Below are 15,627 nucleotides of genomic sequence, written 5' to 3'. Positions count from 1 at the left end.
CCGGAAAAGTGCACTCGAGATAGTTGCACTCTCGAGACATCCAAACTTTCAAAGATGCTCAAGAAGAACTACTGCAATATAATTCCTCAAAAATGCGTCAAGGGGTATTTGCAAGTTATCCGAGGGTGCTTACCTTTTTTTGTGGAATTCTATTGCGTAAGTTCTTTTTGAGCGCCTATGAAAACTTAGACTTCTCGAAACTGCACTACGATTCAGTGCAATTTAGTGCATCTTTCTAGGAACCAAAAGTGTCTTTGCCTTTAATAATATGACGGAAGTTCTGTTCGGTTGTTAGGAAATTCTATTGAATTTCTTATTCTACTTGTTCATTGGTAAGGAAGTATCAGTAACAAACATTTTTGTTTATAACAACCTAATTTTATTTACAATATTTAGTATTTTTTCATATAAAAAACTACATAAAAGTAAATTAAGATTACCACATTTCCAAAATCAGCGCAATTTAAAAGGAGAAAAAAACAAATTTAGAAATTTACAAACGATTTTAATAAAATAAATGTTTACTTTGTCAATCCACTTGAAAGAAAAATATATTTTCATGAAAGTTACATTGATAATTGTTATAGATACATGTATTATAAGTTGTGCATTCACATACATACACACAGACATAAGTATGAGTTTGTCTCTTTATTATGGCATTAAAAGTACATAGATGGATGTGCACATTCGTGTATTTGTGAGATATATATATATATATATGTACAAAGAGAGAAGCCGGAGTTTGGCTATCGTATATAATAGTCAAATTGAAAGCAAACACGCGCTTGAAATTATAACTGAAGCTTTAGTCTAATTAGGTCAAAATACCAGAAAAAAAATGAATGCGTAAAAATTGCAGAAACTTTATCCACGGCATTCTCAGTGTACAAAGGAAACTTATTTTATATGGCATTGATTGGTTTAGAATAGCGACAAAACTTTATTATTCGAGTGGAACATTTTCTTTATGAAGTAATTAAATTTCAATTTTTTACATGCATTTCAAATATATTTAATACACAATTCAAGTATTCGTTTAGAAATATTCGATCTAATTACTCACTAATTCGAAAATATAGTTTGTGATCATAGTTTTTCAATTTTTTTTTTAAATATATATTTAATTGCCATACGTATGCATATCTCAATGAACTACTAGAATACATATAAAAATAATAAAATATTATATCAACCTTTAAATCAACTACATACACAATTATAATAATTGCATACAATTTAAAGAATATGTATAATAATTCTTACAAATCATAAACTTTCTATATCCAAATATAAATTGTTTAATATTATGTGTTTTTAAATTATAATTAACAATTTATGAAAAATATTAAGTCACACAGTCTCAAATATTCAATTCAATCTTTCAAACAATTCACACAATGTATAATCAATATTTATTGCATAATGATTTTTAGCTCACAAGTCTTACTTATCTCAAATTTACACCCAATTCCAAAACAATAAGGACATGTATCATATAATGATTGTAGCCTCAAACCCTGCCCATGAGTGCAAAATACATACACAAAAACTGTGAGAAATACTAAAATCTAATTATCAAAAAATACACCTAAGCTTTATAGTTCTGATACCGAGTAAACTTAAATAACAATTTGGTAAGTAAAGTTTTAGTATAAATTTCCTTTTAACACAGCACTATTATTTTCAGGGACATAAGTGATAATGCCACTTGTATATATATCTAATCTACTTTTACGACACTATATATTTTACGTACAAACCAAAAGCATGCAAAGAAGCCAATGGTACCGGTTAAAAGGAAAAATAGGAATACCATAATGAGAGTGTAACCGAAATAGAGAAAAGTTGAAGCGGCATCCTCTATCGATAGTTTAGTTGCAAAATAGTGACAGCAGTAGACGAACAAATATCCAGCAGTGCTAGCCGAGCTGAGGAACGCTCTCCACCACCAATGGTAATCTTCGGCACATAGATGGAAATAGCACAGCAATATTGTCGTCTCAGAGCAAGTTATCACGAGAATGATAAACACCAAGAAAAGAAATCCGAACATGTAATACATCTGAAAATAAACAATTCAACATGTTTCAATTAATTTTACACCAATTATACAAGCATTTCCAACGCGAAAAATCACTGCTAACCTGACTAGACCACAGGGAATTCAAGATAAAGAAAAGTTGTATGAAAATACATCCGAACGGAAGCACACCACCCATTATAATACCAGGTATAGCTTGAGTATAAACAGACTGGTCGGGTATTTGCCTTGGGATCTGATTAGTTCGCACTGGATGTTCCAAGCACTGTAATAGACAAGAGTATTGTAGCATCAATTTTTGATATTCAAATACACGTAACGAAAATTAGTATCAAACTTACCCGCTTTCTAAAACCAAAGTAAGCTCCGATGAATGTGAGAGGTACTGATACTCCAAACCATAGAGCCAACAGGGCAACTAAAGTCGAGAATGGTACCGCTGCCGAACTGCCTTTACCCCACAAAACCAAATTCATTACGAAAAATAGACCAAACACAACCCTGAAAATAATAAAAACATTAAATTAACAAGTTCCTCTAATAAACCAATTATGAAATTTGGTAATAATTCATACCCAGGACACAACATAGACGTCAACAATACGTTTGATTTCCATTTTTCTCCACCGAAACTCTTGTAAACTCTAGCCGAGACGAAACCAGCTGGTGTGCCGAGCAAAACCCACACCACCATGGAGCAAGTCATCAAAGCGCCTCTATTTGCAGGCGATAAGAAACCGAGGCATGCAAAAGCCAGCGTTACTACCGTCATACCGAACACTTGAACTCCTGAACCCAACATAACAGCCAACAGCATGCCTTTACGAGGTGGACGAAAAACATCACCGTGCACCAATTTCCAACCAAACTCTTCCTATAAAATGTAACGATATATTAAAAAAAAAAGTACAATATTACGACACACATTAGTTGATAATTAAAATACCTGAGCGTCTTCTCCGCATTCCATCTGATTATATCTCGCTATATCTTTGTGCAAAGTCCTAAGGAGAATCATAGCTACCATTCCGCTCAAGAATAGTACAATGACCAGAGAGTTCAGAATCGAGAACCATTGGATATTCGTATGCGGCATAGAGTCTAAAATATAATCCCATCTAGACGACCACTTTATGGTATCGTTGTTTACAAATTTCAACGAATACGTGTACGTAACGTTGAGTGTTTGTCCAGTAGGTAATGAATTAGCTGGAATTTCAAGTGGCTCTTTACTATAGCAGTCGAGGTGATTCGGATCTGAATGTTTTATACTGGACGGAATAACCTAAAAAACAAATAAATTGTAATTTCCGTCACAGCATTTGTTTTGTAGTAGCACAAAGTCTATTATTCCACCTTGACGGATATTATTCGTCCCCCATTGTCGCCGAATCTACTAGAATGGTCTTCGCCACTACTACTGCCACTGTGATAAGTAACTGTTAAATCCACATGATTGTACGGATAGTAGACACCGGGTTTGTTGTAGTTTGGATTCAATCCACAGGAATCAGTCTGAAAATATTATTAATCCGAAATCATATCAATATGACATGCAAATTATACATAGATTCATAGATGTATTCCATACCTGAGGATTTCTCAACAAACAACCCATCGGGAAACCAGTACTACAATATTGTCGTCCGTCTTCGAGTAGATAGCACCAAGTTACAGGCATATTGTCAACGATCCAGTGATGTTGATAGTTCAAACCCATTCCTTTCTTCAGTAATGACAATTTCTTCTCCGATACGGGATCTCCGCCTTTGTACATCTTGGTGCATACTTTTTCGCATTGAAGATTTTTCATAAATTCAATTTTATATGGGCTAGGTCTGATCCTCTCGCCAAAGACGACCTGTCCCAAATTTTCAACGGGGGAATCGGACTCATCTACTGCACAAAAATCGAAATGATGATACTCATACGGAATCACCGACTCCTCTGTATTCAGACGATTGACGTAGAGTAAAACGTCAGACTGAAAAAAAAAAACACATTACACGTGACATTATCAGATAAAGTTTAATACAAATTTAACACGTGAAAAAAACTATACACAAAAATTATCAACATTATAGAAACAGGAAGTGCCCTAATTATTACATTATCAATATTCCCATGTAAAAAACGAATACATTCGAAGTTTAATATAAAAATATACCAAACAGAGCCAGATTAAGACGAAGAGAGGCACTTGTGAAGCCCCTTCAAGCCTCACATTATCACAAGTATGTAATTTGTATAATTTGATAAAGGTTTGTATGAGACAGAGATAAGGGCATCAGTGATATCACTTTTGCATTTGCTTGTATATTTAAGCACTTTCGACTGAGGTTCCAAATGTGATATTAGAACTACTAATCTCTGATTATACACTTTGGATGGAGACACCTTGCATTTTGAGACCTTAGACTTCAGCTTAGTTAGCTTATAGATAAATCCAGCCCTGGTACCAGATATGAGTGAGATCAGATATCGCTTGAAAATTATTTTAATTTGATATTTCTCTAGTCACATTAAATATGTACGGATACAAAAAAAAGTGGAATTATGTTTCAAGAATTAATTTGAGAATTTCGAATAATTCATAAAGAGAGTCAAATCGCATAACAATGAACTACTAAGGAATCAGTAAATGAATTTGTTATAACGAAACTGGAATTTGTTATAATGAAAACTGGAAATAAGCAATCTTGTTGTAATCTTGAAATAATTCATTATTTGAAAGTGGCGGAAGCCCCATTTTCAGTTCCCAAAACACTATTTCTGTTTGACTTGTTCGACGACATGTTCAGAATCTCGCAAAAACGGAATGATTAATTAGCAGTATTACAGACCACCAGTATTTTTAAATATTGTTAACCGTTTGCCCGCGGCCGTCTTCTATGGAAGCTTTGCGCGACAAGTCTGTAGCACGGCTGTCTTCCATAGAATTTCTGAACTTTGCACGGGATTTTGAGGCTTATATGTGCCTATTTCAACTGTTTTAAAGTTCAAAATTGGTTGAATATATTACTGAGAGTTGAATGCCATCCATTCAATTTGCTTAAAATGAATATATACCAGTCAAAATTAGAAACCTCTTTTATGTGACGTCACGTCTGTTGAACAATGGCGACGATACGTCTCAATTGTATGAAGAATGATTATTTGACAATTAAGCCAAAACTACGAGATATATTATGTATTTTATTGTTTAAAATAATAATTTATGTGTTAATTAGCATATCTGGTTACTTGAGTAAATATTAAAATCTGTATTTAAGATCTAAAACTCGATTGCCAAAAAGGTGCCGCGTACAGGGCTTGTTCGCTATATTTATTGCTGCGGGCAAAGGGTTAAACGCCAAACATTATATTTAATGTTTTGCGAAATATTTCTCGAAATGAAGAAAAGTGGACTTGTGCCATTTTCAAATACAATTTCTCATATAAAAAAAATTTCACATACATAATAGAAATTTCGTCATTCAGTATTTCAGTACAGATGTATGAATATTTTCGAAAATAATATAAATTTCATTATTTGATAGCTATAAATAAAATAAAATAAAATATCAATTCTGCTGGCAAAACTAGTCTCTCCTATTATATTAGGTTTTTTACATTTTGTAAAAATCTTTGCACAATGCTAGCAATGCATTTGATGGAAACAGAAACTACTTTATTGAACGTTTGCTTCTGTTTATTAAATTGATCTAATTTTCTTCAAAAAAATTCTATGGATTTACCAACTTATTCAGAATGCACAATCTCAAGGCACCGTGTTATAATTTACTTCATCTCATACTATCTGCTGACAAAACTTTCGTACAGAGCAAACACGTTGGTCTTTCCAAGCCATCTACATATAATAGCACTTGTGAATTCCAATGACAAATACGATGAATCTTATTTTCTCGTCTTGATATTTCTATTTCCTTGTTATTTGTCCTTACAGGGCAACTTAAACTTCCTTAAAGGGCAAAAGCATTGGTCTTTCCAAGCTATCTATGTACACAGTGGCGGATTAAACGTTTCGGAGACCACAGGCGTCTGGCGTTTCAGGAGTCTGTTCTTCAGACGTTGTAGGATGCTGCTCATTAATTTGTCCAAAGGAATCTTCATCAGTTCTTCTACAGGGCTGCTTTTCGGTCCTTTCAAGAGGTTGGTCTTCGTTTCTTTCAGTGAGCTGCTCTTCAGTTATTTCAGAAGACTGTTCTTCAAGTTGTTCCGATATGCTGCCATTTTTAATGTAATTAGTTTGCGAATTATTTAGTAGCGGTGAAATTTATCTAGAAAGGTCAAACAATCGACGACGGCGAGAGCAATTATCGCAAAGCTTTGTACTTTACATAAAAAAGTAGTCGTAAACTCCAATATTTTATGGCAAAATGCATAGGAATTTCCGAATTATAATTTTTCTCAGAACGATGTGAAGGCCCCTTAAATCTAGAGGCCACAGATATGCGCCAATTTTGCTGTTCGATATACATAATAGCACTTATGAATCCTATTGATAAATAGGATGAAGCGTATTTTCTTGTCTTGATATATCTACTTGTATTACCGTCAGCATCTTCATTATTAATGGATTTTCTCTTGTAACCAGTCAAATATTACGTACGATTCAGGAACAGATTTAAATATAATGTTTTGAAAGTTTATTTATATGTACAAATATATTATATGTCAAATATGTTGTTGCTGGAGCAGTTGGGACTTTATGTCCCTAATCATTATGTGCGTGGTAGACATCATCATTTGCTGGCTGTACTTCCTGCCCGCACAGTCCTTTTTCGAATGGCTCCTATTCCAAGAGCTATTCGACTTCTTAATGAAATCGTTGCTGCCGAGACTGAACGTGATATTTTCCACCTTAGTGAGCGTAAATTGTCGGAAATTACTCTAACCCATTTATCTGGTAGTCTGCGCTCATCATTGTTTTCATGATTGATTGTGATTTATGAGTGAAATTTGGATTAACTCTCTTCCATTTGGGCCTTACAGGGATGTTTTGTATTTGTAGTTGTTTCTTACATATTTATTGAAACTGCCTGTAGGTGCAAGGCATTCCTTATGCTATATATTTTTTTATTTGATATTTTCACTTTATCTGTTATTATTAAATGCTGTTTTTTATGTTATGTATGGATGTATTGATGTTTATGTTCAAATGTATTTTTTTTATGTATAATTGATGGGTGTATTATTTTCGTTGTGTATTGATTTGTGTTTAATTGTTATTTTGTGTTATGTTTTTGACCATTGTGGCGCTTTAGAAATTCCTGTTATGCCACAATGGTCTGTTTAGAATAAAATAAATAAATAAATTATAATGTTTCGCGCCCTCCTTTTTATATATTTTCAGTATGAAAATCGCTGCCTTAATGTAATATATAGCAAGTAAAATGATCGAAAGCAGATTGATTTTATCATTTTAATCGAAAAATAATTGAAAGAAATTAAAATAAAAACTGATGAAATAGTCACTAGGTGGCGGGCAGATAATAATGTTTCATTGATTATGTTGATTAAAATTCCAATATGTATGCATGTGTTTCCTAAAATATCATTTAATCTTCGATTTGAAAATGATAAGCACATAGCTCAAACTAATCCAAACAGTACGGAAGAAATTAAATAAAAAAAATTACACATACAAAACAGTACCACTACAATCAATACAAATAATAATAAAAAAAAAATTAACATAAAATTTTCACATATGACACGACCCACTTGCAAACAAGTTAAATTCCAAAACACATTCACTCTTCACCCACATACACCGATCATACAGCATCACCAAACTTGAAACGTCTAAACACATCGATATCTATATACATACGTAAATAATGTATGCAGTCATTGGCGGAAATACGAGCAAAATTGCGCAAACGGATCGCAAAGATGAATACATGCAAATGGACACGTCAGAAGAGGCGATTAGTGTGATATTTAGCGCAAAGTGAAGTGCAGTGTATCGTATCGTATCGTATACCTTGCAGGAGGAGGTGACGTCGCCCTGTTTGCAGTAGTTGACAGGTGCCAACCCTGGCAGATAGAAGGTGTCAGCCGGCGAGAGGAACGCGAAGAGGCAGAGGGCCAGGTGAAGGGCCGCCCTCATGGTGCAGCCGCACGCCACTGGAATAGCCGGTGAAAGAGGCCGCCCCCGCCCTAAGAACTCGGAACTCGAATTCCACGACCGGACGATCGCACGCCCCTGCCCTGCTCTGCTCCGTGCCGTTTGACGGCGACACGCGCCGCTCTGCAGGCTGGCAACACTTCTCGCCAATCGATAAGGGGCTGTCAACTTCGGTTCGGTGATTACTGGTCACAGATTACTCGTCACAAAGTCACTAAAATCTCTATAACGGAACATCTGGCAGCCGAAAAGTCCATCATACTATAAGGGGGTTGAAGGTTTTGGACCATTTCCCAGCCTATGGAAATTCAGTTGAATTTTGAAGAGGATCTTTATTACTCGATTGATACAGGTGTATTTGTGTGTAGAGCGAAGTAGGTAAAGGATTCACTGGGACGAGCTAGGTCGAGTTCCTGAAGCTCACTGGCATCTGGGGACGATGCACTGGTTTATAAAGCCAGCAGCGTGGCTCGGTCGTTAAGCTTCTGCTTAACACTGAGAGGCGCCGAGTTCGATCCCTTGAGCTGACCTCGATTGAAAAGAAATGTTCTGAGTATATCTGTAATGCTGCTGGTCAGACCAGGATTTGTGACTCCTGGTTGATCGTTTCCTATCAGAGTTTGCCAATTTTCTCTGATTTCATTGTTGAAACGATTCCCGATTAAAAATTGGCTAAAAATCCTTCCTACCCACTATGTCACCACTATTTGGGTATGATTAATGTAAATATTACAATAAAAATGTATGTACAATTCATAGATGTCTCGTTAATTGTCGAGTTTAAGTCAGTGTCTCGTAATTTAGCGACTTATGTATATAATAAAAAATGCTGTATTGTTTGTAATTTGGCCAGGAAGGCGCATTGGGGTTTACCTGTAATGCCTTCCTAGTATGAAATAAAATAAATAAATAAATAAATAAATTAAATAAAGGTGTTGCTTGAGCAACGCGTAGCTGGGCTGGTGAGATCACGTTCTGGAAGATTCCTACGGGGTCGAGGTCTTCCTTTGTGTTCGATGTTTGATGCGTAGTTGCGTAGCTCCTTGGGATTTCCCGTGTACTCGTGATTGCGTATCTGGAGCGAGTCGAATCGCCTTTATGGGTAAGCTGAACGAAGTATTTCGGCCACGGCTAACTTTCGTGTACGAGAAGAGGACACGATAATGTCATTTGTACAGATTAAGTTCGATGAGGGAAATAGGTGATATTACAAGTCGTGCTATATCTCTACAATACTAACAATAACTATCATAGTAACGAGAACTTGAGTGCCAAATATTGTGTATTCGCGATTTTCATGGCAAAAATTGTCTTTGTGACCACCCCAATGTGACGAATAGTCCAATTACCGTCAACTTCACCGCGCTAAATTTTTGGTAAACGGACTACTAGGCATATGTGAACCAGTCACAGGACAACCGGTCGCTCTGGATCGGTCACACGTGATCACCCGTCACACTAAAACTGGTCACACTCTAAAACTGGTCACAACCTAAAATCGGTCAACCAGTTTTAGAGTGTGACACCCTCACGAGAAAACTGGTTGACTGATTTTAGGTTGTGACCAGTTTTAGTGTGACGGGTGATCACGTGTGACCGATCCACAGCGACCGGTTGTCCTGTGACCGGTTTACATTTGACTAGTAATCACCGAACCTTTTTGGTAAACGGACTACTAGTCCGTTTTTTACTACTACTACTACTACTACTAGTCCAAATTTTTACTACTACTAGTCCAAATTTTTACGCGAATGTTTCCCCTTCGCATTTTTCCATGTCTTTATTTACAACGATCACGTGGATATTGGACTGTGGCAATGCTGCGACGTCTTTGGACCTGAGTTGCCATCCTGTGTGTTGAAGGGGCCTGTAAAGACCCGTATTTACCAAGTTGCGGCAACTTTGCAACCGCACCCGAGCTCATTAATGGTCTGACCACACTATACGGCCGTCGACTGCTGGAGCACGACACAACACGGCAAAGTTGATACAAAAGGCAACTCTGTCGCGTGACGCGTAGTGCGTTATATCCAGTGGTGGCTTGTCCATATGGGCTGCGGGGCTGCAGCCTCCCAATACAGTACAAATGCATGCTATTTTTGTCGTCCACGTGGGCTGTGGGCTGCAGACCTCCCAGTATAATACATATTCAAGTTGTTTTTGTTTTCATTCGATCACCGGTTTGGTTAACGAGCTACTACAGTCTGAATAGTCTCTGCAGCCCCCCCACTATTATGAAATCTCACGAGCCGCTACTGGTTATATCTCATACAAACAATATTTGGCCGCACGCTGCCGTTCGTGTTGCAGACGCATAGTGCGGTCAGACCTTAAGGGCCTCAGCACACAGGACGCTATAGACGCTCTGGAATATTGGAGAGGTCGACCGTGCGGCGACCGATGTTGACGCAGACCGTAACGTGTGCATTCACCGTCAGGTCGAAGCGCATTCAGTACGCCGCACGTTGAACCAAATTCTGTTCGTTCGCCGCACGGTCTACTGCAAGACATACCGCTCCGATATTCCAGAGCGTCTGTAGCGCCCTTAACCGGACCGTCCGGTGCGATTCTCCCGTTGCATACACCAGTACGTCCGTTTTCATACAAATGAGCGATAGCCGCCACACTATGCGGACCGCCCGCAAGCCCGTTCGTTTGACGTATAGTGCGGTCAGACCTTTAGGGCCGGGCCGCACCGTGCGACTTGGTTGAGGGCGACCAGACCAATATATGCAGGTAGATGGGACATGCCACACCCGTCAACGTGTTTGTCGCACACATTTCCATACATTTTTTCGTGTCGTGCAACTAGTCGGCCGACAAAGTTGCACGGTGCGGCCCGGCCCTAAGTTAGGCTCCATCCTCACCGAGTTGCGGCAACAGTTCAAGTTGTAGTTGCAAAGTGGTGAGGACGTCGCGAACCGAGTAACTGCAACCGCAACCTGCAACAGCCAGAGAAATGTTATAATAATAGAAGTGGCTTTAGGCGTTATATTGCTGTCAAGTGAGGATTGTCCACAGACATTCCTAAATAATTTTAGCATCAGTCGTATTTGACGCTTGGTGCTCGAGGTATGTCCGATAAAACTTCTCTGTTTACTTATATTACTCGCAAGATGGGCAAGCATCGTTAAAATTGCACAATGCATTCAAAAACACACAATAAACAACTTGGGATACATTTTTATAAGTACATTGATCCGATTGTATTCCGTGCGTTGTAGCGTATTTATAGAGAAGTACCGCGTAATATTGACATTAATTATTTATTCGTAAGGGCCCTTCTATTATTATTACATTTCTCTGCCTGCAAAGCCCCATATTCACCAAGTTGCGGTAACTTTGCAACCGCACCCGAGCCCATTAAGTTAGGCTCCGTACTCACCGAGTTGCGGCAACAGTTACAGCAACAGTTCAGATTGAAGTTGCAAAATACGACTGATGCTAAAAATATTTATGAATGTTTTTTATTACATTTTATTGTTGTAATAACAATAACAACAATAAAATGTAATAACAATAAAATGCCTAAAGCCACTTATATTATTATAACATTACTCGGTTCGCGACGTCCACACCGCTTTGTAACTGCAACTAGCACTGTTGCTGCAACTTGGTGTGTACGGGCAATATTGCTTGGCAACTATCCAGCAACATTTTTAAGGTCTGACCGCACTATACGGCCGTCGACTGCTGCAGCACGACACAACACGGCAAAGTTGATATAAAAGGCAACTTTGTCGCGTGACGCGTAGTGCGTTATATCTCATACAATTTCATACAAACAATATTTGGCCGCACGCTGCCGTTCGTGTCGCAGACGCATAGTGCGGTCAGACCTTTAGCAGCCAGCGGCGTGGACTAGTGGTTAGCATATTATACTTTCGAGCAATGGTCACAGGTTCGAGTCCCACTGCTGGTTTGTGACTCCAGGTCGATCATTTCTGATCAGAGTTTACCTTAAGGTTACTTAAGATTGATTAACAAATGTTTAAAGTTTAAAATTCAATTGGGTTATATTGCTGGATCACATATTTCTAATCAAAGATAAAAGTCGTTCAGCAGGTGCATTTATTCCTGAACAGAAATAATATTGGACTTATTTGCTAGTATGATTGTAGGAGACATAATTTTCGATGAAGACTTTGAATGGATTGAATCTGTTTTAGATAAAAAAAAGCTCTATTACATAAAAGTGTACTGCTTTTATTTCACGATTTATCAGGACAGATACCCAAAAGCCAGTATGAATGGTCACCGTAAGGATGCAACATGTATTTGAGTTATTCCATATGAAGTTGTTTGAACTATGTATATGTAAATATTTTTTTGCTCATCAGCGGACGTTGAACAGATGTAAATAAACAGCATGACGTGTTTCAAAATAGGAGTGAAATACGTCATCTGTGGCGATTGTTGATTTGTTGCTTGCCAGCCTGTGCAAATATACTTGGTCGTTTGTGTTTATGTATTAGAAAAAATACTTTAAAAATAAATTTATTTAAAATGGTTTTGCGGAAGTATAGATTGTTCACAAACGATGTTACACCCTGCTGGAAGAGGAGTCTAATATAATGTGATGATTTAAGATGAATGGGATAGGGAAATTTATGGATGACTCTTTATTGAATTTTTTTTACAATTGATTCAATTTTTACAAGCTCTTATTAGTTTTTATCAAATTGCAGTGAGCTTCGATTATTTTGAAGTATTTCTCAAAATTTGTCAATCAATTTTATTATAACTAAGCGAACTTCCCAAATTTGACTTAAATCCCATTTAATGTTTACAAAATGTTGACCAAAGCTAAGTAGAATCTATAAACTTAAATTACAAATAACAACACTTTTTACATTACCATTAAGTTCATGGCTATTTTAGAAAGGTTTCATTTTGTTTACCAATAATATTACGATGACTCACTAGGAAAAATAAAATAAATTTAAAACGAATAGTATATTATGTACTATTAAGATCTTTTAAAGACCACAAGTTAATTTATTTCGTTCACAAAATACAAAATTAATTTAAATACATTTTATACAAAGCTGATATAAGAAATATCTTTAAGATTTAACGTAGAGCATTTCCCTCAGTTTTTGTAGTAGAGTTTAATCAAGTCGTTTAAATGTCAGAAAATAAAACAGTTTCAAGAAAAGGATAATCATTATATTATAAATACAACTCACTTTGGTTTTCCAGAATGAAATTAATCAGGATAGTAAGTTATTTGAAAAAATTGAGTACCTGAAAGTATACAATACCTGACATTGCGTTATATATTTCAAACAAAATTCAGCACTTACGCCTAATTACACCTGTATATAAAAACAATTATACTATCACACCAATGTTACATTTTGAGAACATACGCTTTTACAATTTTAACATCGTCGACTGGCTTATCACTGACGTCGCATTCGACAAGTCCTATTCTTTTAACTACTCCCATTCCAGACTGAATTCTTCCAAAAATTGCATGTTTTCCGTCTAACCACTGTGTTGGAGCTAGTGTTATAAAAAATTGAGATCCATTACTGTCGGGTCCAGAATTAGCCATTGACAAAATGCCTGCGCCCGTGTGCTTCAAATCTTCATGTATCTCATCAGCAAACTTTTGACCATAGATAGACGATCCGCCTCTACCGGTTCCGGTCGGATCGCCACCTTGGATCATGAAATCTCGTATAACTCTGAAGTGACAATAAACAACATGAATAAATATTGAAGTGCAAGAAATAAGTACAGAAATCCAAAAAATTACCGGTGAAATTTTGTATTATTATAATATCCACGACGAATCAATTCCATAAAATTTCTACATGTGTTTGGAGCATGTTTCCAATATATCTCTACAGTGAATTCACCCATTCTGTAAATTGAAAAGAAATTATACGTTGCTAGACAGCTCTTATTGTGTTATTTCATGTCGACATTGATGATATATTAGCTGTTGTGTATACATTTGAATGTACATATACTCAGATAACCTAAAAGTTAAAACACCAATGTAAAGTGAAATTGAAGGATAAATACGTGGTTTCTATGACAGCTGCAGGCGGTTGCCATGATTTATCGGGAATTCCAGCATTTGCAGTGAAACCTATCATCTTATCGGTTTTATGTCACTATAAGCACAAATGACAGACGCTACTTGTTTGGCACATTGACAGTTGACGCCGGTTTTGTCTCTAGTAATCTACAATACGGCCATAGCTACAATTTGTACATTATGTTAAATAATTTCAAAACTAAATTGGTCTGTAACGCGACGTTCTCCCCATCGTCCCATAGGGCAACACTCGCCCTTTATTTCGAGTGGCCACACAGGAAAAAGCCTTATAGGCGCGCGCGCATGTAGAGCGACCCTCTCTCACCCGCCATCGACCGACGAAGAAAGATCTCTCCTGTGCACGTCTCCAGGGGGAGACAGGGCCCAGAGATCCACCATCAGTGCTGAAGAACCGCTGTGAGGTCGAGTGTAGCATCACTCCCTCCCCTGAGTTCCAGCACAACGTTCCCTGTATTCCTCACGCCGTTTCCGGAGAAACATCCAGCCGTGAGAGGACCGACCAGAGGACCGCAGAGCCAGCTCCCAACCACGAGGAAGCTGTTATCAACGAGACGATTTGCAGTCAGGAACCTCCCCGACTATATAACTGTATCCCAAGGTTAGTCCACGTTTCCATATAACCCGACCCTTGGAAGAAGAACGGAGTAAACGCCCTCTGGACCTCCCACCGCGAGATCAGATAAGCGCGCGTAAAACCATTCGTTACAGGTCTAAATTGAAAATTAATTGGCTACTATTTAAAATAGATCAAAACTCTAACATTTAAAGTGGAAGATTTAGCTGACAGACTTGAATCTGTGCCCACTCCAAAGATATGCCATTTGATGATTAAAAGCCAGCAGTAAGGCTCGGTGATTGCGTTTATGTTTAGTACCGAGAGGTTACTAAACATAAACTGAGAATACTGCTGGTCAGACTTGGATATTTGTGTCGATCGTATCTTATTAGAGTTTGCCAATTTATCTGATTTCATTGTTGAAACGGTTCCTCCATCTAATTGGCAAAAATCATTTTACCCGCTATGTTACAAATATGTGAATTTGATTTATGTACAATATGTTTCTATGAATGAATGAATTAATTGTTAATTTTGTGTTCTTCAGCCTCTCGAAATACAGCGATTTATATAATACAAATGCTGCAATTTTTGTAATTTGTGACCAGTAATCACTGAACCCTACCCTGTATACGTTCTGTGCTCCCAATACTTTAGTTCCGAATTTTGCCTTATTAAACTCGCCAGAAAGATCCAACTCAATTTTAATAATTGCATCTGTGCACATCGAAAGGTAGCTCGTCATCTGATGTGCAATCTATCATTCGTGAAGTCGAGAATTGCTTTTAAAGCAGCCATCCAGTTAATCTTTGGTTCAGTAT

General features: G+C 37.2%; 3 protein-coding genes across 3 annotated transcripts in view; 1 reads left to right on the top strand and 2 right to left on the bottom strand.

The window, feature by feature from the left end:
- nesd (SHC binding and spindle associated nessun dorma) overlaps nucleotides 1-15,627 on the top strand; it is a 325,057-nt gene that overhangs the window by 77,852 nt on the left and 231,578 nt on the right. The window lies entirely within an intron of this gene.
- Nucleotides 362-8,341, bottom strand: TM9SF2 (transmembrane 9 superfamily protein member 2). Its single transcript, XM_077443658.1, has 8 exons — nucleotides 8,034-8,341; nucleotides 3,636-4,028; nucleotides 3,401-3,559; nucleotides 2,991-3,329; nucleotides 2,620-2,918; nucleotides 2,386-2,545; nucleotides 2,148-2,309; nucleotides 362-2,065 (listed from the first exon to the last, which is right to left on the bottom strand). The coding sequence occupies exons 1-8, from the start codon at nucleotides 8,157-8,159 to the stop codon at nucleotides 1,724-1,726; spliced, it is 1,980 nt and encodes a 659-aa protein (XP_077299784.1). The 5' UTR covers nucleotides 8,160-8,341; the 3' UTR covers nucleotides 362-1,723.
- Nucleotides 13,117-14,477, bottom strand: Cypl (peptidyl-prolyl cis-trans isomerase-like 1 Cypl). Its single transcript, XM_077444445.1, has 3 exons — nucleotides 14,214-14,477; nucleotides 13,942-14,049; nucleotides 13,117-13,870 (listed from the first exon to the last, which is right to left on the bottom strand). Exons 1-3 carry the CDS (start codon nucleotides 14,285-14,287, stop codon nucleotides 13,531-13,533), a joined length of 522 nt encoding a protein of 173 aa, XP_077300571.1. The 5' UTR covers nucleotides 14,288-14,477; the 3' UTR covers nucleotides 13,117-13,530.

Source organism: Arctopsyche grandis, chromosome 13 (genome assembly GCF_051622035.1).
Source record: "Arctopsyche grandis isolate Sample6627 chromosome 13, ASM5162203v2, whole genome shotgun sequence".
Lineage (NCBI taxonomy): Eukaryota > Metazoa > Arthropoda > Insecta > Trichoptera > Hydropsychidae > Arctopsyche > Arctopsyche grandis.
Note: the sequence above shows the minus strand (reverse complement) of the source record. Positions and strands in the feature narration are given on the sequence as shown.